The following is a 22,274-nucleotide window of genomic DNA, read 5'->3' as shown; positions in this document are numbered from 1 at the left end:
GGTGCCGGCTCCCGGGCGCAGCGCAAGGTCCCCAGCCGGGTTGACCCCGGCCGCAGTGGCGTCCACATCGGGCTTCCGGAGCTTCGGTGTCCCTGGCCCCGCGACACCGAGTGGCGCTCAGGCAGGGCCTGGGCTCCCCGATAAGGGCCCGGGCTCCCCGATAAGGGCCCGGGCTCCCCGATAAGGGCCCGGGCGCGGGGAGACCGCTGGGCGTACCATTATCTCATCCCAAAGCAGGGGACACGAACGCACCCCCCTGGAGGGGGTGGGGCGACGAGGTGCCCACAGGACATAAAGTCCCCTGGAACCCTCTGCCCATGGTCTCCATTAGCGCGCACAACCCTGTATTAGGAGCGGCTTCAATCCGCAGCCACACCCCGCCTCCAGCTGTGTCTGCAATCCAGCGGAGCTGGGAGTCCGTTACTTTGGAGGCTGGGCTTTTGAGGGCCTTGTTCTCCCCATCTGCAAAATGGGAGAATAATCCTAACGAGGCAGGTGTAAGGACTGAACAAGCGTTTCAGCACAGGGGCCTGACACACAGTAGGTGCCCAATGAATGCTCACAGGAAGGGAAAGCAGTCACTCAATAAAACTATTTTCGTTTCATACGGATCTGAGATCTAGCTGGTAAACTTTTATTATTAACTTCTCAATATACATTATAGTTGGTTTTCATAACCCTTTACCCGTTCCTCTTACCCCCTCCGTCACTCACCTCCCCCTCCCTACATCATATCTGTTCACTTGCCTTAACAAGTTCAAGGAATTATTGTGATTGTGTCTTCTTCCCCTCTAGCTGGTAAACTTTTTTTTCACAATTGCTCATTATCTGGAAAGATGGTTGAATGGTGGACCTCTTGTGTCTGCCTCCACTTCTCTGGGGGGCACCCACAGTATTTCCTGATTGATCTGTTTATCCCCCCTCAGGGACAGGTGTGATCCAGGCTGGGCCAATCAGTTTCCTATGAATGGCTCAACAGGAGACCATATGACCCAGACAGGTCCAATCATATCAGGGTGCTGAGAGCACTCATTCCGCCTAGGTTGGGGTTTGGGGAGTGGTCTGGAGCCTTCTCACCCCTTTCCATGGGTTGGGGGAAAAGCTGGACACACCGAACACCAACCCCAATGGCCAGGTTGTCCAAGCACCTGGATACAGCCTGAAGCTGTGACCTTGACTTCTCATCCACAAGAAGCCATTCGCCTCTGTTTGATCAGAGGGGGGATTTTCTGTCACTTGCAACCAAGATGATCCCAATTAACACAAAGAGATTGTTGTGGCCTTGGGTTAGGGATTCTCAGATTTTTATTTTTATAACAAAAATTATACGAGGAAAAACAAAAATTGTAATTGACAAACTAGGAGTGAGTGTGGGCTGGAAAACACTGGAGATAGGTGCCCAGAGGTCCTGGGATGCCTCCTGGAATCCTGGGTTTCCTCCCAGGGCCCCCCAGGTGCCCTAGATACGCCTCCTGGAACCCCCGGGGGTCCCACAGAGACCAGTTTTGAGAACCAGTACTCTAGGCCAAGGGTTTCATTGTATGAGGAGTTTGAGATGTACAGGGATAGTTCAGACGGTGGCCTCAACCTCGGTGACTTCATCGTCCTCCTCCAGCAGGCTGTAGGAGGCATGGCTCTGGCAGGGCCGCTGCAGTGGGTGAGCCAACAGCTTTGCCATGCAGTTGTGTAATTCCAGGGCTGGCCCAGCCAGCGCCACCTCGTACTTGTAGCTGGTACCCTTGGTATCCAGGCTGCCCATGTAGGCAAACATATCCTGGGGGGCCAGTGAGGGGTTGTTCAAGCAAGGGTTACCCCCAACAGGCCTTCCCTGTCCCTGGAGAGCTTCCCAGGAGTGGGGACATCTAGGGTGGGTTCTAAAGGTTGAAGAGGAGTTTGCCAAGCAGAAAACATTCACATGCAACAAACATTCCCTGCCACCCACCCAGTGTTGGGGACCCCAAGAGGTGTCAGTCCTGGCCCTCTAGGGGCCCCCAGTGTGAAGAGACAAAGTCGGATTCAGACACATCCCCGGCCCCTCGCTAATCTTTCTTTAGAAGCAAGGAAGGCTTCCCAGAGGAGGGACTTTTGATTTGGGTATTGAGGTACGAGTAGAAGCTGGTCTCAACTCTCTTTGTGCATAGTTGGGTAAACTGAGGCACAGAGAGTAAAAGCCCCACAGCTAGTTGGGGGCTGGGATTTGAAGGTCAAGTAGAACCTGGGGAGGCTGGGAGGGAAGGGTGCTCCAGGCAGAGGCAGAGCAAGGGCAAAAATGGAAAGAAAGAGGGGCAGGGTCACTGGGGATAAGATAAGCAGGACCCGACATGCTTCCTGGGCCACCGTCCCTACATCTCCTGCCTCATTCAGTCACCATTAGCTCAGAGCAGCCACGTGGGAAATGGGTGATGAATGACTGAACGACCATGATCCACGTGGGCCAGGGCTCCAGGGCTGCCCAGTGGAGATAGAGACCCCAGGCCCAGGGCAGGTGGGCTACGGGACATCCCATCCACACCCACTGGCCACCCACACCTGCTGCGGCCTCTCACCTTCCAGCTCATCTCCTCCTCCTTCTCATCCACGCCATTGTGGATGTAAACAACGTCAAAGAAGAAATATGGGCACTGGAACATTTTCTGCAGAAGAAAAGAACACCTTCCTTGGGTTGCATGACCATAACTTCCCAGCTTCTGCCTCAGACTCTGGGAATCTAGGCATCCCAGCCCCTGTGGCTGGGAAGTCCCTCCTGGTGTCTAATCACCACCTTGCTGGCTGCAGGCATCCCGCCCTCTCCCAGGCCTCACCCACCTTCATGGGCTCTGTCAGAGAGAACTGGGGCTGGCGAGGCGGACGGCTGTAGACAAGGATGGTGCGGACCACGTATGGCGGTGGAATTGTCTGCACATTCTCTGTGATCGGCAGCTCAGTCTTCTGCTGGCTGCAGAGCCGGGAAGGGGAATGGGTCAGAGCACATTCTGGGGGTCTGCCCCTCTTGTCACCCTTGGAGATCCCAGCTCCTCACTGGGCATGTGAAGCCCTGCCTGACCCCCTCCCAAGTTCCCTCTGCCCTGAATGCTTCCCAGCTTCGCCCCTCTGATTGACTTCTTCTGCTTCACCAGGGAGGCTTCACTGATCCTGAGGCTGGAACCTGCTCTGACCACTCCACTCCCAGTGCCCTAAGCGCCCCCCATTACTGCCCTGAGTTAAACCTGTCTAGTGGCACACGCCTCCCCACCAGGCCAGGAGTTCCTCAAGCAGGGACCAGACCTCAAACACTAAATCAGTGCCCACTTCCCCACTCGGCCACAGACAGATCTCACAGGCAAAGGACACTGAGCAGACAGAAGACTAATGTCCTTATTTTTTATTTTTATTTTTTTAAAGCTGACCGGTAAGGAGATCTTAACCCTTGACTTGGTGTTGTCTACACCACTCTCTCCCAAGTGAGCTAACCGGCCATCCCTATATAGGGATTCGAACCCATGGCCTTGGTGTTATCAGCACCACACTTTCCCAAGTGAACTACAGGCTGGCCCCTAATGTCCTTAATATGTAAAAAGCAAATTTGATCATCAACAAGAAAAAAGGTGACAGCCCCCACCCCCAACAAAAATAGGCAAAGGCCATGAATAGACAAATCATTGAATGAATGTTAAATGGGTTAAAAATAAACAAAAAGAGCCTTAAAGAAAAGCACAGGAAAGGAATATTCAGTCTCTTCCCATCTTTTGGAAGGGCAGAGTTGTCAGCAGCATCATCAACCCCAGAGTAGGAAGAGGTAAACAGGGTTCATTTACTGGGAAAACGCAGTTGCTACATTTTTAAGTGGTTAAAAAAAATCAGGGGCTGGCCAGTTAACTCTGTTGGTTAGAGCTTGGTGCTGATAACACCATGGTCCAGGGTGAGATCCCTATACCAACCAGCTGCCAAAAAGAAAGAATTCTATTTTGTGACACATGAAATATGAAATTCAAATTTGTGTCCATAGTTTCATTGACACACAGCCAAGCCTATTTAACAGCAGAGTTTAGTGGCTAAGACAGAGACCACATGGCCCATGAAGCCGATAATATTTATTACATGGTCCTTTACAGAAACAGATGACCAATCCCTGGGTTATAACAATGAGGGTGGAGGACCACAGGGCAGTCACAGGACTAACGGGGAAGGCAAGATCCTGGGAATGATGTCAGAAAATGCTCCCAAAATTATTTCTGTGCTGTTTGGAGTGTCTACCCAGAAGGGATCCTTCTCTTTGAAGGTAAACGAGCATTACTTACATGAGGCTGAAGAGACCTTCCAGATCTGGTGGGCATACTAAGGAGGGTACTGGCAGAACACAGGTGGGCAGGAGCAGGCAGCTTCCCTGATCCTGATGCCGGGAGAGCCCAGGCACCACTGGAGAAGTATTGTGTGACCATGGCTAAGTCACTTGCCCTGAGCCTCAGTTTCCCTTCCGCACAAATCACAAAATAGGGTGCTGGCATTGGACACCTAAAGACGCTTGGTGATTCAAAGCTCCCCTCTCCCTCAGGGCTGGGGCCCCTCTCCTCACTATATGAAAGAGCCATGGTGTCCCTGTTCCCTCCCCTCAACACTGACCACTGTTTTCTTTTTAACTCACAGGGATCATATTCTATTTACGTCTGGCCAACCATGAGCCTTTAATGTTCAAATTAGCATAAAATGTGCTGTACCCAGGTTGAAGGGGTTGTAGGGGGCAACTGTGACTTTTCAAGCACACATTGCCTTTTATCGAGCACTGACTGTATGTCGGGCCCTGCACAAAGGACTCCCCATGTGGGTGCACTTGGACATCCTTTATTTTCATAGCAACCCTACGGGATAGGCAGTTTTGCACCTCCCATGTTACAGATGGGGAAACTGAGGCTCAGAAATATGACGTGCCCAAGTCTGTCATGGCAGAGCTGGGATATGAACTGAGCCAGCTCAAGCCAGCCCTCTCTATAGTTCAGGCTTCCCAGGCGCCAGGGACAACAGGGAGGGCCAGCCCCTCCATGGGGCGCCCCTGCCAGGAAGGATACTGAAGGTGGAACAGGAGGCCGTCTCCAGGTCATAGAGGCAGCTGCAGAGCTCGCGGGGGTCGGAGGTCAGGCCAGACAGCTGTGGGGAAGCACAGACCTCAGCAGGGTCTTTCCCAGTCCCCAGGGGACCTGAGAGCACCCAGCGCCTGCCCCAGCCTCACCCAGGCAGTGTCATCATTCACCACAACCAGCGCAAACTCATGGCTCTTGTCAATCTTGTGTTTTGTCCGCACGAACATCTCGATCATCTTCTGGGAGACGTTGAGGGCGTTGGTTTTGGAGCTGGGGAGGCACAGAGAGTGGGGGAGGGTGGTTAAGGCTCCTTCACTCACCCATCTCAGGATACTGCCCTGGAGGGGAAGGTCATACAGTAGGGGGTGGCAGAGCCCAGCTGCACACCCAGCCCTGCCGATGGCTGAGCTCTCACCCTCTTCAAATGGGTCCCCTTGAGGCCTTGCTGGAACTTCCTCCAGCCATGGGTGGTCGTGGGTGCCAATGAAGGAAAGGAGGCCTCATCCTCAGCATCTCCCAGGATCCCCTCTGGCCCTATCCAGGCTCTGCAGCTTGACCCCACAGAGACCCAGCTGCTGGGAGCACATGACTCCAGGCAAGGGCTTCAAGGTCAGCCAGGCCTGGGTCCAAATCCTGGCTCTGCCCAGTTGCCACAAGACCTTGGGCAAGTCACTTTGTTTCTCAAAGTCTTCAAGTCATTGCTGTGACACAGGCGGCGTGTGACAGCTCTCATGAACTTGGAACAGAGTCTCAGTGGGCCCCAGCCACGTCATTATCAACTATTGTTGCTACTCTGACACTGCCGGGCCCGAGGCCAGACCAAGCTGGTGCGAGTCTCAGAGGGAGGGCCCATATTTTTTAGGGCTGGCCCCTCCCAGCCGTGGCTGCATGTTCAAGCCCCAAAATGTCCCTCTCACCCGTTGAATGACTCCAGCTTTGGCAGCGACATTTCCTCCGACAGGTCCAGGCAGATGATCTGCAAGGAAGTTGGAGGGTGGTGAGGGGCACTCTGATGTTAACACCATACCCCCCACCACTCGGCAGGCCCTCTCCAAGCAGCCCAGTATGAAAAGGTGGCATGGTGACTGCCAATTCCCAGCCAAGCCATCCACTTTGGAAGGTGATGGCTCAGAGAAAAGAGCACTGCACTAGGAGTCCAGGTTGATGAGCAAATGAAGGAACCACAGAATATCTGACACAGAAACATGGAAAAGGGGGTATAGTGGGTTGAATTGTGGCCCCCAAGAGACATGTCCATCCAGAACCTTGAACTCTTATTTAGAGTTAGGGACTTTGCAGATGTAATTCAGGTTAAAGGTCTTGAGATAAGATTATCTAGGTCCAATGAGTGTCCTTAGAAGAGACAGAAGGGCCGGCCCGTGGCTCACTCGGGAGAGTGCGGTGCTGAAAACACCAAGGCCATGAGTTCGGATCCCATATAGGGATGGCCGGTTCGCTCACTGGCTGAGCGTGATGCTGACAACACCAAGTCAAGGGTTAAGATCCCCTTACCGGTCATCTTTTTTTAAAAAAAAAAAAGAAGAGACAGAAGAGGGGCCGGCCCATGGCTCACTCGGGAGAGTGCGGTGCTGATAACACCAAAGCCCCGGGTTTGGATCCCATATAGGGATGGCCGGTTCACTCACTGGCTGAGCATGGTGCTGACAACCCCAAGTCAAAAAAAAAAAAAAAAAAAAAAAGAGACAGAAGAGGAGAAAACAAAGAAAAAAATAAAAAATTTAAAAAAAAAAAAAGAGAGAGAGAGAAGACACAGAGACAGAGGGCAAGCCATGTGAGGATGGAGGCAGAGATATGATGCGGCCACAAGCCAAGGAATGCATGAAGCCACCAGAAGCTGGAGAGGCCAGGAAGGATCCTCCCCTAGAGCCTGCAGAGAGGGCATGGCCCTGCTGCCACCCTGATTTGGGACTTCTGGGCTTCAGAACTGTGAAAGAATCAATTTCTGTTGTTGTAAGCCACCAAGTCTGTGGTAACATGTGGCAGCCATAGGAAACTAAGACAAAGGAATGTCTGCAGAGTGAACCCCAAAGATAAGAATGTTTAACCCAAGTTTCCCTAGCACCTCACAGCCCCAGGCCAAGCCCCTACTTACCACTTTCTCTGGACAGTTGACCCTTGGTGTCCGAATCTGGATCTCAGGGTTTGGCTGGGGTACCTGCCAGGGCTTGGGGCCAGCTCCTGGAGGATTGGGGGTCCCATTGTCAGCACTGGCCGCCTCACCCTCACCCTCGCTGCGGCTGCCCACGCTGGCCTGTGTCCCCAGTGCCCGGTCCTCAGCCCCCTCAGGGTTGGAGCGTGTGCGAGGCCGAGGCTCGGCGGACTGCTCCTCTTCTTCCTCCTCCTCCTCAGTGGGGCTGCTGGGCTCGGCCACTTCCATGGCTCCTGTGTGGCTTGATGGAGCAGGGATGGGGGAAGCCAGGATCTTCCTCTTGGGGGTTTTAAAAACATTTGGTTTCTAAGAAGGAAGACAGGCCTTGGGCCACTTACTGATTATAAGTCCCTCCTCTCAGGGAGTCAGTTTCCTCAGCTGTAGAATGGGTGACTTTTACACCTATCAGCCCAGCATCCACTCTGATGTAATAGTCTCCCATTGTTTTTCGTATAGCTAACCTCATCTCTCCTCCCCACTTGGCAAATGGACACATCCCAGCTCTCTGGCCACAACAGCTCAGAGATGGGCACATGACACAATGCAGGACAATGACGGGCAGATCAGGGACTTCCAATAGTGCCATTAGGGAAAACAGACTCCCATTTTGTTTTGTTTTTTTAAAGATGACTCGTGAGGGGATCTTAACCCTTGATTTGGTTGTTGTCAGCACCACGCTCACCCAGTGAGCTAACCGGCCATCCCTACATGGGATCCGAACCCATAGACTTGGTGTTATCAGCACCACAGTCTCCCAAGTGAGCCACGGGCCGGCCCCAAAAGAGACTCCCATTAGGGTTGCAGAGCTGGGACAGAAGTAGGGAGCTTCCAGGAGCGCCTTTTGCCTCTAAGAGGAGCAAGTGATACCCACCCAGAAAATGGCAGATCGACTTCTGAGCACCCGGATCCAGCTACGCCCGAATCTAGCCACAGGCCACTAACTTCCCTTCCTTGTTTAGGCCAGATCGGGTATTCTGTCACTTAAAACTGAAAAAATATTGGTGAATAAAGCGATTACGATCTCTGGGATGGTCCCTTAAGCTCCCTAGAGCCCCCACTACCTCTAAGGAAAACAGATTTAGCTGCAGCCAGAAGGATGGAGGCTACAGCACAGGAGAACTAGAGCTGAAGGCGGAAGTCCCAGGGAAGATGAGTGGCTGGACCTCTGGGGCAAGGGGAGCTGGCCTCTGGGGACGGGCCCCACACATTTTCACCACCCTACTTCTGCTCACCGTAGCCCGAGCCTCCCTCCAAACTAGCCTCCGACTCGCCAGGAAGCCGCCATCTTTACAGCCGAAAGTGGTACGACGCGGCCGCGACGCCTTCTGGGAAATGTAGTTCAGGAGGCCGCAGAACGAGTGGCGAGACCCACCAGGAGGAGTTGGAAGCTGATAGGCTGGGACTGTGCTGGGGGGGGGGGCTTTGGGCACGTGATGGACTCCCACCGTGATAAGCTGGGACGCGGCCGAGGGGCGGGGCTTGCAGCGCAATAGGCTCGGAGGCCTGAAGACCTAGTTTGCAGCGCGGTCGTCCGAGTGGAGCCGAGTTAGGCCGGGTTTAGAAAAGGGGAAGCTGATTGGTGATTGGTGGAGCTGGCCAAGGCCTCAATGTGGGCGGGTTTTCCCGGACAGAGGTGGGCGTGGTCTGGCCCCAAGGCTCCTCCCAATTTCTTAATTCTGCTTTGTATTTTACATATATTCGCATTAATCAAAATACTAAGCCAGAGCTCGAGTCCTCCTCTCCAAAATGACAAAGAAAAGACGGAACAACGGTCGTGCCCAAAAAGGCCGCGGCCATGTGCAGCCTATTCGCTGCACGAACTGCGCTCGATGCGTGCCCAAGGACAAGGCAATTAAGAAGTTCGTCATTCGAAACATAGTAGAGGCCGCAGCCGTCAGGGACATTTCCGAAGCGAGTGTCTTCGATGCCTATGTGCTTCCCAAGCTGTATGTGAAGCTACATTACTGTGTGAGTTGTGCCATTCACAGCAAGGTTGTCAGGAATCGATCTCGTGAAGCCCGGAAGGACCGAACACCCCCACCACGATTTAGAGCTGCAGGTGCTGCCCCACGACCTCCACCAAAGCCCATGTAAGGAGGTGAATTCATAAGGACTGAAGAAAGACTATTCTCTGGAAAAAAATAAAATGGAAATTATACTCAGTAAAAAAAAAAAAAAAAAATACTAAGCCAGAGCCATTTTAAACCTCCCTTTTTTTCATGCACATTTCTCCCCTGAGCCTCAGACCGTTTAAAAACCACCCTGAGTTGGGCCGGCCGGTGGCCCGGTGCTGATAACACCAAGGCTCCAGGTTCAGATCCCATATAAGGATGGCCGGTTCGCTCACTGGCTGAGCGTGGTGCTGAACACACCAAGTCAAGGGTTGAGATCCCCTTACCGGTCATCTTTAAATAAATAAATAAATAGGGCCGGCCGGGTGGCGCACTGCTACAGTGCGCCGCTTGGGAAGCGCCGCGGCGCTCCCACCGAGGGTTCGGATCCCACATACAGACCGGCCACTCACTGGCTAAGCGAGGTGCGGGAGCAACACCGAGGGTTGTGATCCCGTAGCCGGGCAGGAAAAAAGACAAAAAGGGAAAAATAAATAAATAAATAAAAATAAATAAATAAATAAAAATAAAAACCACCCTGAGCCTCCGTTTATTTGTAAAAGAGTCAGTCAGGCCTGTCCACATGAGCCAGGCTCTGATTTAAGAATTGACAGAAAGGGATCAAGAATGAAGAATTTGCCAGAAAAACAAGAGGGGGAGAGGTATTCCCGGCAGAAGGAACCGCCTGGACAAAGGCCTGGAGGCTTGAATGAGCCTTAGAGTAGTCCTAGAGCCTCTAGCAGGTTAATATGGCTGGAGGAGAGGCTCAGAGCGAGGAGTTAGATCCCCCCAGGTACCCCCCAGGGAAAGAATTGCAACTTCTCTCCCCACCACCTTTGGCTTTTGCTCCCTGGGAGAAACAGAGGTGGGAAGAGTCAGACTCCAGGCTCTGCACAATTTAAAACAAGTGCAAAAAAGAAAGAAAAGGGTGTTTCAGGCAGAGGTTACAGCATGGCCAAAGGCCCCAGAAATGTGAGAAAGTTGGGAACCTTCCACTGTCCATGGGGGAGATCATCGTGGCTAGATACCAGAGTATGCATGGGAGCGGGCAGCAGGAGCCTTGAATGCCAGGCTGAGGAGCTTAAAATGTCTGCCAAGGGCAATGGGGAGCCATGGAGGGTGTGTGAGCGGGCGAGAGGAACATTGAGATCTCTGTGGGTGGGGCCTGGGTGGGGAAGGAAGTGGACGGAGGGCCAGAGAGCCCAAAGAGTGAGCTGAGCTGGCATCCTGGTGGGAGGAGAGACGCCTGGGCTGTGACTATAAATGGAGACAAGGAGGCCCATTAGCAGTGGGTGCAGGAAAAATGGGCAGGATGTAGGAACCATCTAGACTCTGGGGGATGAAGCATTTATGGAGAAACTGGAGCTAGCAGAGAAAGCAAAGATAAGGCGGTGAGAAAAGTTGTAGGGGAACAAGGAGGGTGTGTCATAATTTGGTTCACCGATGGTGTCTGGCCATGTGCTACTGCTTGTTAAAACCCTCGTGTCTAGAGCGCAGCCTTGTAACAGCAAGGTCACGGGTTTGGATCCCTGCACAGGCCAGCCACACACACACACATACACACACACACACACACACACACATGCACAGAGTGAGTAAAGTGTTATAATTACCCCTATTTTATTTCAAAAATATTTTTGGCAGCTGGCAGTACAGGGATCTGAACTTTTGACCTTGGTGTTACAACACTACACTCTAACCAATCAAGCTAATGGCCAGCCCCTACCTCTTATTTTAGAGATAGGGAAAATGAGGCTTGGGGTGGGGGACATCACCTGCTCAAGTTTACTGAACCAGATCTGTCTGTGAGTGATGTGAATGATAACTGTGACATCACACTGAAGGGACAGGCAGAGGAGAAGCTCACAGGGGAGCCAAATGAAAAGTGTCAGCCCAGGGAAACATTCTGGCTCTTGAGAAATAAAAGAGGAAGAGAGGAACGCTCAGGATTGGGGGCTTCTGATTCACGAGGGCCCTGGAAAGGAGAGGAGACTCTTGAGGTCCTCATCCCAGGCCCGCGTACCAAAGGGAGGGGAGCGCAGAAGTAATGAAAGTACAGGAGGCAGAGGAGAATGGGGAGGTCAGAGCAGCCTGGAAAGGTAGTGAGCTGCCTGTCAAGGGAGGCATTCAAATGTGCCAAATCAGCATTGACAACTCAAGATCCCTTCCAGGGGAGGATTCAAGTCCCCATTTCACAGAAGAGGAAGTTGAGGCTGTCATTTGCCCAGGACAACAACGGCAAGGGCTGAAAGCAGACTGTGGTTTTAGGGGGTGAGGAAGGAGGAAGATTCACAGGGCACTGATTTCTGGACAGCAATGAGTGTCCGGGCCACAAGGCCCCGAAGCCGGCGAGGGAGGCATGCTCCACCTGTAAGTGTCCCCCACTCCCTTCCTCAGCCAGCTCCATGGGACCCAGAGGCCCAGCCATGCCTGGCTCAGAGCTGGGCCCTGGGGGTCACTTGCAGGGTGAACTGGACCCTGTGGCTGAGAGTTCAGAGGAGGCTGAAGCAGCCAGTGGGAGCTCCAAGCCCAGCCCTGTGCCGCCTCAGGAGAACTTTGGACCAGAGCTGCTGGACCACGTGGCAGAGGCCAGTGGGCAGGCCCATGGAAGCAGGTAAGATCCATTGAGTCTGTGCCCTCCACTCCAGCCTGGGTGCATCTTTACCTTGCAAACTTCAGCTCATTCTTCATCCTACTTCCCCAGCCCCAGCCCCACTCGTGGACTACCATCCAGCCTCCTCCCTGGGCTCCCAGCCTCCCAGTGTCACCCTGGGACACCAGCCGCAGAACACACAGCCTTTGACAGCTGTCTGCCCTGCTCACACCTCCCAGGGTCCCCAGAATCCCCTGCCCAGCATTGGGTGGCTCAGGTTCTTGGGTTGGTATCCACAGGACTGACAAGGAGACTGATGGGGAATCCTGTGGGGGACTGGCCTCAGCCCCTGAGGGGCCCCACGAGCCTGCAGTGGAAGCCCATCCAGACCCAGAGGCAGCCCGACAGGACAGAGAGATTGTCCCCTTCTGGAATGGGGCTCCCAATGTGTTTCAGACCCTGCAGCATGCTCTGAGCTCCCTGGAGGCGGCTGCTGCTGCCTGGCGCCGCCAGCCCCCAAGCTGTCCTGGGCTGATGGAGGCAGAGGACAGAAGCAAGAGGGGGCCAGGGCCAGGTGGGAAGCAGGAAGGGGCAGGGGGGTGCCAGCGGGAGGCAGCCCGCCTGGCCGAGAGGAATGCCTGGCTGCGGCTGGCCCTGGGCAGCCGTGAGGACGAGCTGGTCCGCACTCAGACCTCCCTGCAGGTCATGCAGGCTGAGAAGGAGACGCTGCAGAGAAAGGTGAGTTGGGCAGTCCTGACCATGCCACCCTCTAGGGCACCCTGTCTGAGGGAGGAGGCAGGCAACATTCATTCATGTGTTTGTTCAAAAAATCTTTGGAGTATTGACTGCTGAGCTTAATAACCAAACCAGACAAAGGTCCCTTGCAATATTAGTTAAGGAGATCAGAGAGGCCCAGCAGGGAGGAGACACTTGAATAAAGACCAGAGGGAGATGAGCCATTGAAAGATATGGGGGAAGAGCATTCCAGGCAGAGGGAACAGCATATGTGAGGGCCCCAAGGTGGGAGCAGGATTGGTGTGTTCAGGGAACAGCGAGGAGGCCCGTGTGGCTAGAACAGAGTGAGTGAGAGGGATAGTGGGGGGAGATGAGTGCAGGGAGGTGACAGGAGCAGACCATGCAAGGCTTTGTGGGCTGTGGGGAGGACTTGAGCTTTTGTTCTGAGATGGGAGCCATGGAGGGTTCTGAGCAGAGGAGGGGTGTGCCCCAATGCAGGTGTTCACAGGTGCCCTCTGGCTGCTGTGGGAGGGACAGTCTGTGGAGGTGACAGTGAAATCCTGGAGATCCTGGAGGTGACCTCAATATTCCAAACATGGGATCAATGGTGGAAATCATGGAGGTGGCGTGAAGTGGGCAGGTTCTGGGTGATGTTGAAGGAGGAGATGACAGGTGTGGGAATGAAAGCCAGAGAGAAGTCAAGGACAGATCCAGGGATTGGGGCCTGAGGAACTGGAAGAGTGAGATGGGGAGGCTGGGGGAGGAGCAGGTTTGGCTGGGGAGAGACCAGGAGCTGTTTGGCACTGATGAGCTCAATATGCCCATGAGACATCCTCATGGGGCCATCAAAGGAGAAGCTTTACGTCTAAGTCCTGAGCTCAGACATCAGGACATCCTCAGCATGTAAGTGGCCTTTAAAGCCATGTGGGTGAGAAAGATCATAGGAGGGAAGCCCTTGTGTTGGGCTGGCAGAGAGGCTTGGGGTTGTGGGAACCCAGAACAAGGAGTGGGAAATCCATTTCCCTCCAGATTGGGGCCCATTTCTCTGCTGGGAAAGATAAGACTTGAGCAGGTGAGAGATATGCCCAGGGTTGTATAATAAGGGATCTGGTGGGGTGAGTATCTGGGGCCCCTACTTTCCAGCTGAGGCTCTTGCCACTACCCCAGGAACAGACCTTGAGGAGGTCTGGTGGGTGGTTGGAGCCCCCAGGCCTAACATTCCCCATCATCCCCCTCTTCAGGTCCAGGAGCTCCAGGACTCCCTGCTGAGGCAGGACCCCTTCCCACCTCCCTCCCACAGCCAAGCCGGTGGCTCAGGCAGTGGTTCCAGCAGTTCTGGGGCAGATGGAGAACCTTGGGGGACTCAGGTGTGTGTGAGAAGCTCAAACCCATGGTCCTGATGTCCTTAGCATTCAAGGGGCTGAGACTCAAATCCTGGTCATGGGATCCAGTAGCTTGTGGGATTGGAAAAGGCCTAAACTCATAATCCTGACCTCTTGGTGACTATCAGTATGAAGCAAGTCACCTTTTCCTGACAGGACTCCTTCTCCCTGGGTCACCCCCTGCTCCATCATCTCAGGAGTGATTCCAGCACACAGATACTTACATCTCTCTCCACCCAACCCCTTGCCCCTGAGATGCACATCATGGAAGTCCACAGGGAACATCTCCAGGGGTAAGAGCCACAAATGCTGAGCTCTTAAGGGCACCAGTGCCTCCCCCAGGTGGGCTATAAACCCAGAAGTCTGGAACTGGATTAGGGGGGTGGAGGAGGGAGGAAATTGGGCCCTGACTGTCACAGAAGGCCTCTCACTTTCCCTTTTCTCCACTTTTGGAGGCAGAAACATTGAGAAGCTCAAATGCTTCAATCGTCTGTTGTCAGCTGTGCTCCAGGGGTACAAGGGCCACTGTGAGGGCCTCAGCATGCAGCTGGGCCAGCGGGAGGCTGAGACCACAGCACTACATCTGGCTTTGCAGTACAAGTCAGTGCACCCTGCCAATGATGTCACTGGGTGGGGAGGGAATGGGCTCTCCAAGGATGTCTCTGATCCACAGAGGGAGACAGGGCCCTTACAGAAGAGCACCTTCAGGGCCGGCCTATGGCTCGCTCGGAAGAGTGTGGTGCTGATAACACCAAGGCCACGGGTTTGGATCCCATATAGGGATGGCCGGTTAGCTCATTGGGTGAGCATGGTGCTGACAACACCAAGTCAAGGGTTAAGATCCCCTTACTGGTCATCTTTAAAAAAAAAAAAGACAGAAGAGCACCTTCCCCCACCACAGAAATTAATTTAAGGCAATTTTAGTCCAGGGGTGGTGAGGAAGTTGGCATGCTTCCAGGGCTGAGTGCAGGAGGAGAAGTGAGGTGTCCAAGAGCAAGTGGGGACTGGGACCTACAGTGCAAATGGGGCTGGCTGTCCCAAAGTGCTCAGAACCAGTTTTCCACAGTGAGCAATGTGAGGAGGCATACAGGGCTCTGCTTGCTCTGTGGGAGGCCGACTCCAGAGCAGGGGACGAAGCCCCCATGGGTGACCTGCAGGCAGCGGAGAAGGAAGCATGGAGGCTGCTGACACAAGAGGCAGCTGCCATAGATGGAGGGATACTGCAGGACCCACAGCCAAGGTACCCCTGGCAACCCTGGGAACTGTGCCGGTTAGTAAGTGAGGTCCTGATTGGGAAATGGAGCTCCCAGAGCTGCCCACGTTTGGGGGTTTAGTGTGGCTGTGCCCAGTAAGGTTGGTATTGAACTGACTGACCATGATGGGTTGGCATGAGGCCTGACTGGTTTTGTCCTGTTGCTAGTTAGCAAGGCTGGCCTGGTTGACAGCAATTGGGATTGGCATGAAGATGGATGATGGTGACCATTGATTAGAACTGCCATGATGGAGGGCCGGCCCATGGCTCACTCAGGAGAGTGTGGTGCTGATAACACCAAGGCCACGGGTTCAGGTCCCTATATAGGGATGGCCGGTTAGCTCAGTGGGAGAGCGTGGTGCTGACAACACCGAGTCAAGGGTTAAGATTCCCTTACCGGTCATCTTTAAAATAAATAAATAAATAAATAAATTAATTAATTAAAAAAAAAAAGAACTGGCATGATGGTGCTTAATGGGGTTGGCCTGATGTTTGATGTTACCCACTAGAGTTGGCATAATGCTGCCAGATTTGGCATAATGCTGTCAAACAGTTGGCAAACTGAGTGATGGTGTCTATTGAGTTGACATGATGGTGCCCACCACATTGGCATGAGAAACGGTGCCCATTGTGTTGGTGTAATGGTGCCCACCATATTGTCTTGATGGAGGATGGTATCCACTAGGATATCCACTTTATGGTGCTCACCATGTTAGTGTGACGGGGCCCACCACAGATGACGTAGAATCCATCATGGTCAGTGAGATGGAAGATGATGGAGCCCACCAGGGTTGGCATGAAATTAGCACAACCATGCCTGCCAGTGTTGACATAGGCCCTTCTGTTTTCTGTAGCGCTGAGGGCAGAAGTGTGGATAAGCCCACACCACAGGAAATGGCTGTCCAGCTCCGAGGCTATATGCAGCATCTCCAGGAGTGCCGTACTCTGGTGAAGATTCCCCCAGAGCCTGGCCCCACCTTGGCACCCATGCCCACTGTGCTCCATGCAGAAGCCATGCTGCAAGCCATTCTGGGGACCCAGCCTGGCCCAGCACTGCCCCGGCTGGAGAAGACACAGATCCAGCAGGACCTGCTGGCCACACGGGTACGAATGGGCTATGGTCACTGTGTCAGTCTTTCCTAGTGGGACAAAACCCTTTGCTGAGGCTGAGGGGGATATGATTGGGGGACCAAGGGGCAAGGGAGAGTTCTGCTGGGCTGGAGGCAGGCTTCTTGAAGGAAGGAGAATTGGAGCTGGGGTTTTGAGGGATGAATAGGAGTTTGTCCTATGGGATTCAGTTTCTCAATAGCTCCAAATCTAGTATTCCAAAATGCCCTTTCTTAGTTAAAGATGGGAACAGGGAACATATCTGGGGTTTGTAGCCTGTCATGAAAGACCTAAGGTTCTGGAGTTGGAGAAACTGCAGAGCTTTCACTGAGCTGCTACTTGACCTTGTCCAATATACTTGAAAAAATTCTTGGAAAATCTACTTCTACATACAGCTGTAGCTTTTATGAGTGGAAGGTATTTCTACCTAGCAAGTGATGGTAAAGGTCACAGTATTTTGTTTGTTTGTTTTGGTCGCTGGCTGGTACAGGGATCCAAACCCTTGACCTTGGTGTTATCAGCACCACCCTCTAAACAACTGATCTAACTGGCCAGCCCTAGGTCAGAGTTTTTGCCTAACCAGCCCCCAGCCGGTGCCTCCTGGGGCCTCAGTTTCCCCAGCAGTTGACCCTAGAGGCACATATTCTCTGCCCTCTCCTCAATCCCTCAGGAGTCCCTGGCGGACCTGATGCTGCGACTGCAGCTGGTGCGGCGGGAGAAGCGGGACCTGGAGCTGCGGGAGGCTGCCCTCCGAGCCCAGGGCCCAGCCCACATGCTCCTGCTGGAGCAGCTGCAGTGGGAACGGGCACAACTCCAGGCTGGCAGGGCAAATAGCAGTGGTGGAGACAGCAGCGGAGGTGGGAGCAGTGGGGACGAAGAGGAGTGGTCCCAGGTGAGCAGCCCTGTCTGGACCTGGTAGGGACAGCAGTATACTACTGGCTTTGTGGCCCTGGTCAGTCACAGCCTCCTCTGAGCTTCAGTTTCCAATTGTGCACAAGAAACAAGGGGAATCATTAGGCTTCACATATCGAAATCTACACCTGTTATTTGGGTTCCTTTGTTTGAGGGTATTGAGCCCAATAAGTCTCAGGGGGTTTATCATCTTCCACTCAAAACTCCATTTTTTCTCACCCCCAGGCCTAGCATCCCCACTCTCCATCCCTCACAGCCCCAGCCAGAACTTTGTCTATTCCATGATTTTGGCTCCCACCTCCTCCCTGAGGCCTTCTTTCCCCCTCCCTGTCTGATTGTGTTTCTCCTCTGCATAAAGCCTTCAGTGGCTTCCAGAACCCTCCAAATCCAGGCTTCTTAATGCAGCTCTTGGAGTCATCTCTCCCACCTCCAAGCCTTTGTAGGTGCTATGCCCTGCCAGGAACACTAGTCACTTCCGTGTTTGCATAATAAAGTCCTCAACCTCTTGGAGATCTGAGCTTAGACATCGCCCCCTCAAGGAAGCCCTCCTGGACTGCCTTTAGATGAGGTTCCCTGTTATTTATTTCCCTTGTCAGGGAGTAATTTTACCCTCGTTGGGGTATCTCACCTGACTGGGAGCTCTGTGAGGGCAGAGACTGTGGCTCCCACAGTCCGGGCAGCTTTGGTATCCAGTCTGAGCTGAGCACACACAAGGCCTAAGCTAATGTCACTCTCCTCTCTTCTTCCTCCCTTAGGGCTCTCCTGCTGTCCCTGGTGGCACCAGTGGCATTGATGGAGGCCAGGTTTGCAGAGTATGGGACTCAGAGAAGTTAGCCCAGGAACTGGCAGCGTCGCTTACCCGGTGTGTGCCTGGGTCCTGGGCTGGGGGATGGGTGGACTAGGGTGGGGGACATATGTGAGAGCCCATGAGGGTGTCATGTGCAGCAGAGGCCAAGATGTGCACCTGTGTACAGGTGTGTCCACATGGAAACACTATGGGCAGGTAGGTGGGAGAAGGAGAGGGAGACAGGATTGGCTGAAGCCTCTCTCTCCCCACCCCTGCACCAGGTCCCTGGACCTGCAGGAGCAGCTGCAGTCTCTGCGGCAAAAGCTGGAAAAGGTGGCTCAGAAGGGGCGAGCCAGACGGGCTCAGAGTGCTGAGCTGAACAGCGATTTATGCAAGGCTCACAGGTGGGCCCCCCATCCTGTACCCTCACTGGTGATCTCAGAAGCAGCCCTGGCCCTCTCTGGGCTTCAGCTTCCACCCTGTAAGATAGGCAGCAACTTCAATCCATCCCATACCTCCTCTGCTGTCTAATGTGTGCCCAGCCCGGCTGAGAGATGCTGGGACCCTGGGAAGACCCAATTTCAAAGAGCTCCCAGTCCAGGAATGGGAATACATAGCCCCCGCCTTGGGCAGAGTGGGTGGCTGTTTCCTAGCTCAGCCACCCACCCCCTCCAGCGCCCTGGTCCTGGCCTTCCGAGGAGCCCACCGGAAGCAGGAAGAGCAACGGCGGAAGTTGGAGCAGCAGGTGGCACTAATCGAGGCCCGGCAGGCCGAGGAGCTAGCAGCCCTGGAAGCCACCGCCAGCGCCCTGGGAAGGCCCAGGCCTCCCCGCCCTCCTCCCCAGCTGGGGGAGACCATTCTGTAGGCTCCATACCTGGCCATGTCTAGACGTGCCAGACAGTTGTAGCAGACTGTGTCATAAACTGTCCTGGAGTGATGTTATGTCATGTGGAGTGACTGCGTGTTGGGACGTGTTTGGTGTAATGGGGGCTGATGCACCTGGGTGTCCAGGGCCTGTTGGGGGATGGCTGGGCATTTGAGACTCAGTGTCTTTGGCATGGCACTATGTGGGGTATAAACTTGATAAGTCAGTAGGGTCGGGCCAGAAGCATCCTGGGCTGTGGGGACAGGGACAATTTGGGGTTTAGTGAGGTTGCATAGCCAGGGCTGAAGTTCCAACTCTCATTGGTTTCCAGATGCCCAGGGAGGTATCCGTGGGGACAGGACACATCTGCTCCTGCCCATCCCCTTCCAGGGAGATGCTGAGTTTGGCCTGGCAGATGATCACAGAGGCAGATGCCTATATCCCAGAAGGGAGACTGAGGCTGGAATGGTTCAGGTTCAGGGTGTGGGATGTTAGCTGTAAGAGTGTTGCTCCCAGGCTGGAGGTGAGTGCAGGAAGAATTGGAGATGGCTTTGGAACTTGCATTCAAAGAAAGGGTTTCTGGATGGTGGCACTGCAAGGGTAAAAACCTCGAACTTGGGCGCTTGAGGAAGTCAGAGTAGGTGCTGGTGGTAGGAAAGGAGGACTGGCTGGCCCTGTTCAGTGTGAGAAGTTCCAGCTTTCTCCTCCTGGGGACGGGAGCTGTGGGAGGTGTCTGTGCCAGGTTGATAGCAGGCATCTGGTTAGTATATCATTTGCATAGGCCACACCCCACTCGTCTATTACAGGCTGGCTGGGTTGGGAAAGGGGCGCTAGGAACAACCCAGTACCTCTGGGATTAGGGGCCAGCTGTCCCCTCATGGGCGGTAGCTGAAACCCAAGACAGGGATTAGAAAGGTTTTCATCCCCAGCTGGGGGGCGGGTGCTCCAGACCACACCTGTGCAGGTGTGTGCTGGTTGCTGTCTCTCCCAGAAAAGGGCCACACCTGCCTGAGGTCTTCAGTAGCCTGGACTCAAACCTGGTCCTTCCCACTCAAGAGGCAAAATAAGGGGTGGGGAACACACACTCCTCTGGCAAGCGCTGGGGCTAATAATCTTTGGACCCGCGCCTGCTCTTTCTGACCCCAGGCCAGCTTTGAAGAAAGGAGGGAAACTGAGGCGGGCCACCTTGCCCTTGGGAGGACAAAGGAACTGATTTTCCTCCCTCCTAACCTCCCTCCCTCCCTCTCCAAGAGTCTAGGAGTGACCTTAGCCCCTACGTCCCACCAGGTTGCCCCTGTGTCCCACCAGGTTGCCCCTGTGGTTGCAAAGGGAGCCAAGGTCACCTGTAGGAGGGGGAGTGGGGGCAGGTTCCCAGACTGCCGGAGCAGGCACTGGCTGTTCCCACAGACGCCACCGTGGCAGATGGGCCCGGTCCCCTTTGTCCCTGGTCCGCAGCCGCCACAAGGTCAAATGTCACCGCGGGGCTGCGGGCAGGGGTCAGGGGGCGGACCAAGGCCCGATCCATTCCCCAGGGGGCCCCAGGGGGCAAGGGGCGCCGGGGCAACTGGGAGGGGGTGGTGCTGGAACAACTGGAGGTTCTGGGATCTGGGGTGCGTCTTCATCTGTCTCCCACCCAGCCCCAGCCCCTCACTTCTGTACCTTTCTCCAGATTTGTTTCCCTTAAACCCAGTTCCCTGTCCCCTCCCCTCCCCATCTCACCCCACTCCCTTCCCTGAGCCTTTTCTCCCTTCTAACTCACCCTTTTTGATCCCTTCTTGGAACCCATCTTCAGTCCCCACCACCCCCAGCAGATCCAGGCCAGGGGCCTAGGGCCCCTGTCCTCACCCCACATAACCAGCCAGCGCCCTCACATTCCCACTCAGCCCCAGAGCCAAAGGGTCCTCTCTGCCCACCCAGGGTCCCCTCCCTCAGAAGGGTTTGCATCAGGCTGCAGACAGAAGCCCACTGCAGACCCATGGGAAGTCCTTGCTCATGTCTAACCCTAGTCCTTCCTGCTTTCTGTATTTACTAAGGTCTCTTCTACCTTGCACCCAGCCAGACCCTTTCTGGGAGTTGAGTGGCCCAGGGCTGGGCATGCCTGGCTCTCGCTGAATCTCAGCTTCTTTTTAAGTGTTGCATGATCTCCAAGCATCTTCCTCCCAGGGAGGGTTCCCCCTCGAATCTCATCTCGCAGGACGGGGAGGCCTCTTCCCAAGGCCCCTTCCCAAGCGGGGAGGCATTAGAGCAGGCAGAGGCAGAGAGACTGCTGTCCTGCCCACACCTCTCAGAGGCCTCCACATGCTCTTATGTCCAGCTCTGGGCCCAGGGCTGGGTGGGGGGACCGAGGGGGGAGAACGGGCTGGGGGTGGCAGGAGTTGCCGGACTCCAAGGTGAAAGGTCACCCAAGGAAGGGCTTTTCCAGCCGGTTAAACCAGGTTAAACGTTAACAGGCCCAGAGCCAGAGGCTCAGACTTCCCCTGCTCAGAGGCCTGGCTTTGCATACTAAGGGTGCTAAATAAATGCTGGTCGAGCCCCTGCTCAGGTTCTAGAGTGGGATAGGGGGAGTTGCAGGCAGGGCGGCAGCTGGGAGGCTACAGGGAGCCTGGAAGAGACATCTGCAGTCCCGCCGGCCGCTGGGCCAAGCCCTTTCTGTAAAGCACAGAAGGAGGAAATTAAAGGAGAAAAGGACAGGCCCCGCAGGGGTGGAGGGCACTCCCGCCGCCTCTAGCCCCGCTGGGCGGGTGGGCGCCTGCCCAAGAGGCTTGAAATGCTGGAGAGGGGGCCCCTTGACCTCGCGTCCCTGGCCAGCCGGCCTCAGACCACAACGTCCTCTACCCCTGGAGATTCCGGGCCCCAGGTGTTAACCCAAGCAGAGAAAGGGTGGGATGGGGGTAGGACGCGGCGACTTTCTGGAAGAGGTACCAAACACAATCCATCATGCAGCCGTGCAAGGCAATGCCCCAGGGTGTGTGTGTATGTTGCGCAGGGGCGCGCCCCCGGGTGCAACTGGCCCCCATTATTGTTTCTGCCTGGAATGAGTGTTGGGGGGGCTCCGAGGGGCGCCTCGAGGGCAGTCGAGCGACACAACGTCCAAGGCCGGGGGTGGAGGGAGGACCTTGGAGAGACATCTCATCGAGGCTTGAGGAAGGGTAGAGGGCGGCCGCGACTCCGACCCTCGCCGCGGCCCGGCAGGGGTTAAGCTGGAGCCGCGCGAGGGTTGGGGTCTGGGTGGAGGGGGAAAGAGGGGGGAGGGGAGAGGGCCGGCCCCACGGCCCTGCGCCCCGCCCCGTCCCTCCCGCCGGCTCG

General features: G+C 54.8%; 4 protein-coding genes across 5 annotated transcripts in view; 2 read left to right on the top strand and 2 right to left on the bottom strand.

The window, feature by feature from the left end:
- ANKLE1 (ankyrin repeat and LEM domain containing 1) overlaps positions 1 to 68 on the bottom strand; it is a 4,027-nt gene extending 3,959 nt beyond the window's left edge. The window contains exon 1 of the mRNA XM_008580549.1: positions 6 to 68. Within this exon, the coding sequence (XP_008578771.1) occupies positions 6 to 68 (63 nt within the window). The remainder of the gene's footprint in view (positions 1 to 5) is intronic.
- A 1,209-nt stretch (positions 69 to 1,277) lies between these two features.
- BABAM1 (BRISC and BRCA1 A complex member 1) lies at positions 1,278 to 8,555 on the bottom strand. Of its 2 annotated transcripts, none has more exons than XM_008580551.1 (9): positions 8,457 to 8,555; positions 7,168 to 7,503; positions 5,972 to 6,030; positions 5,204 to 5,324; positions 5,043 to 5,121; positions 4,278 to 4,302; positions 2,806 to 2,935; positions 2,547 to 2,633; positions 1,278 to 1,774 (listed from the first exon to the last, which is right to left on the bottom strand). In XM_008580551.1, the coding sequence occupies exons 2-9, from the start codon at positions 7,450 to 7,452 to the stop codon at positions 1,571 to 1,573; spliced, it is 990 nt and encodes a 329-aa protein (XP_008578773.1). In that variant the 5' UTR covers positions 7,453 to 7,503; positions 8,457 to 8,555; the 3' UTR covers positions 1,278 to 1,570. The 2 variants fall into 2 exon arrangements, with proteins under 2 accessions (XP_008578773.1, XP_008578774.1); XM_008580552.1 differs by lacking the exon at positions 8,457 to 8,555 and adding an exon at positions 8,096 to 8,164.
- Positions 8,556 to 8,940: 385 nt separating this feature from the next.
- On the top strand, positions 8,941 to 9,406 carry LOC103596823 (40S ribosomal protein S26-like). The gene has a single exon (XM_008580548.1). The coding sequence runs from the start codon at positions 8,971 to 8,973 to the stop codon at positions 9,316 to 9,318; it is 348 nt and encodes a 115-aa protein (XP_008578770.1). The 5' UTR covers positions 8,941 to 8,970; the 3' UTR covers positions 9,319 to 9,406.
- Positions 9,407 to 11,651: 2,245 nt separating this feature from the next.
- USHBP1 (Usher syndrome 1C binding protein 1) lies at positions 11,652 to 19,045 on the top strand. The gene is made up of 12 exons (XM_008580547.1): positions 11,652 to 11,705; positions 11,801 to 11,949; positions 12,228 to 12,666; positions 13,905 to 14,030; positions 14,202 to 14,338; positions 14,505 to 14,645; positions 15,112 to 15,285; positions 16,152 to 16,401; positions 17,075 to 17,296; positions 18,072 to 18,178; positions 18,385 to 18,507; positions 18,779 to 19,045. The coding sequence occupies exons 1-12, from the start codon at positions 11,652 to 11,654 to the stop codon at positions 18,966 to 18,968; spliced, it is 2,112 nt and encodes a 703-aa protein (XP_008578769.1). The 3' UTR covers positions 18,969 to 19,045.
- Positions 19,046 to 22,274: the final 3,229 nt, after the last annotated feature.

This window comes from Galeopterus variegatus, unplaced genomic scaffold (genome assembly GCF_000696425.1).
Source record: "Galeopterus variegatus unplaced genomic scaffold, G_variegatus-3.0.2 Scaffold2126, whole genome shotgun sequence".
In the NCBI taxonomy this organism is placed as follows: domain Eukaryota; kingdom Metazoa; phylum Chordata; class Mammalia; order Dermoptera; family Cynocephalidae; genus Galeopterus; species Galeopterus variegatus.
Note: the sequence above shows the minus strand (reverse complement) of the source record. Positions and strands in the feature narration are given on the sequence as shown.

Excerpts from the sequence above, each read along its gene's own strand:
- BABAM1 (XM_008580551.1), bottom strand. The coding sequence starts at position 7,452 with ATGGAAGTGGCCGAGCCCAGCAGCCCCACTGAGGAGGAGGAGGAAGAA. Across the intron at positions 5,325-5,971 it reads AAGCTGGAGTCATTCAACGG|CTCCAAAACCAACGCCCTCA; the intron begins GTGAGAGGGACA and ends GTGCCTCCCCAG. Across the intron at positions 2,634-2,805 it reads CTCTGACAGAGCCCATGAAG|AAAATGTTCCAGTGCCCATA; the intron begins GTGGGTGAGGCC and ends TTTCTTCTGCAG.
- LOC103596823 (XM_008580548.1), top strand. The coding sequence starts at position 8,971 with ATGACAAAGAAAAGACGGAACAACGGTCGTGCCCAAAAAGGCCGCGGC.
- USHBP1 (XM_008580547.1), top strand. The coding sequence starts at position 11,652 with ATGAGTGTCCGGGCCACAAGGCCCCGAAGCCGGCGAGGGAGGCATGCT. Across the intron at positions 14,031-14,201 it reads GAGAACCTTGGGGGACTCAG|GACTCCTTCTCCCTGGGTCA; the intron begins GTGTGTGTGAGA and ends TTTTCCTGACAG. Across the intron at positions 14,339-14,504 it reads CACAGGGAACATCTCCAGGG|AAACATTGAGAAGCTCAAAT; the intron begins GTAAGAGCCACA and ends TTTTGGAGGCAG.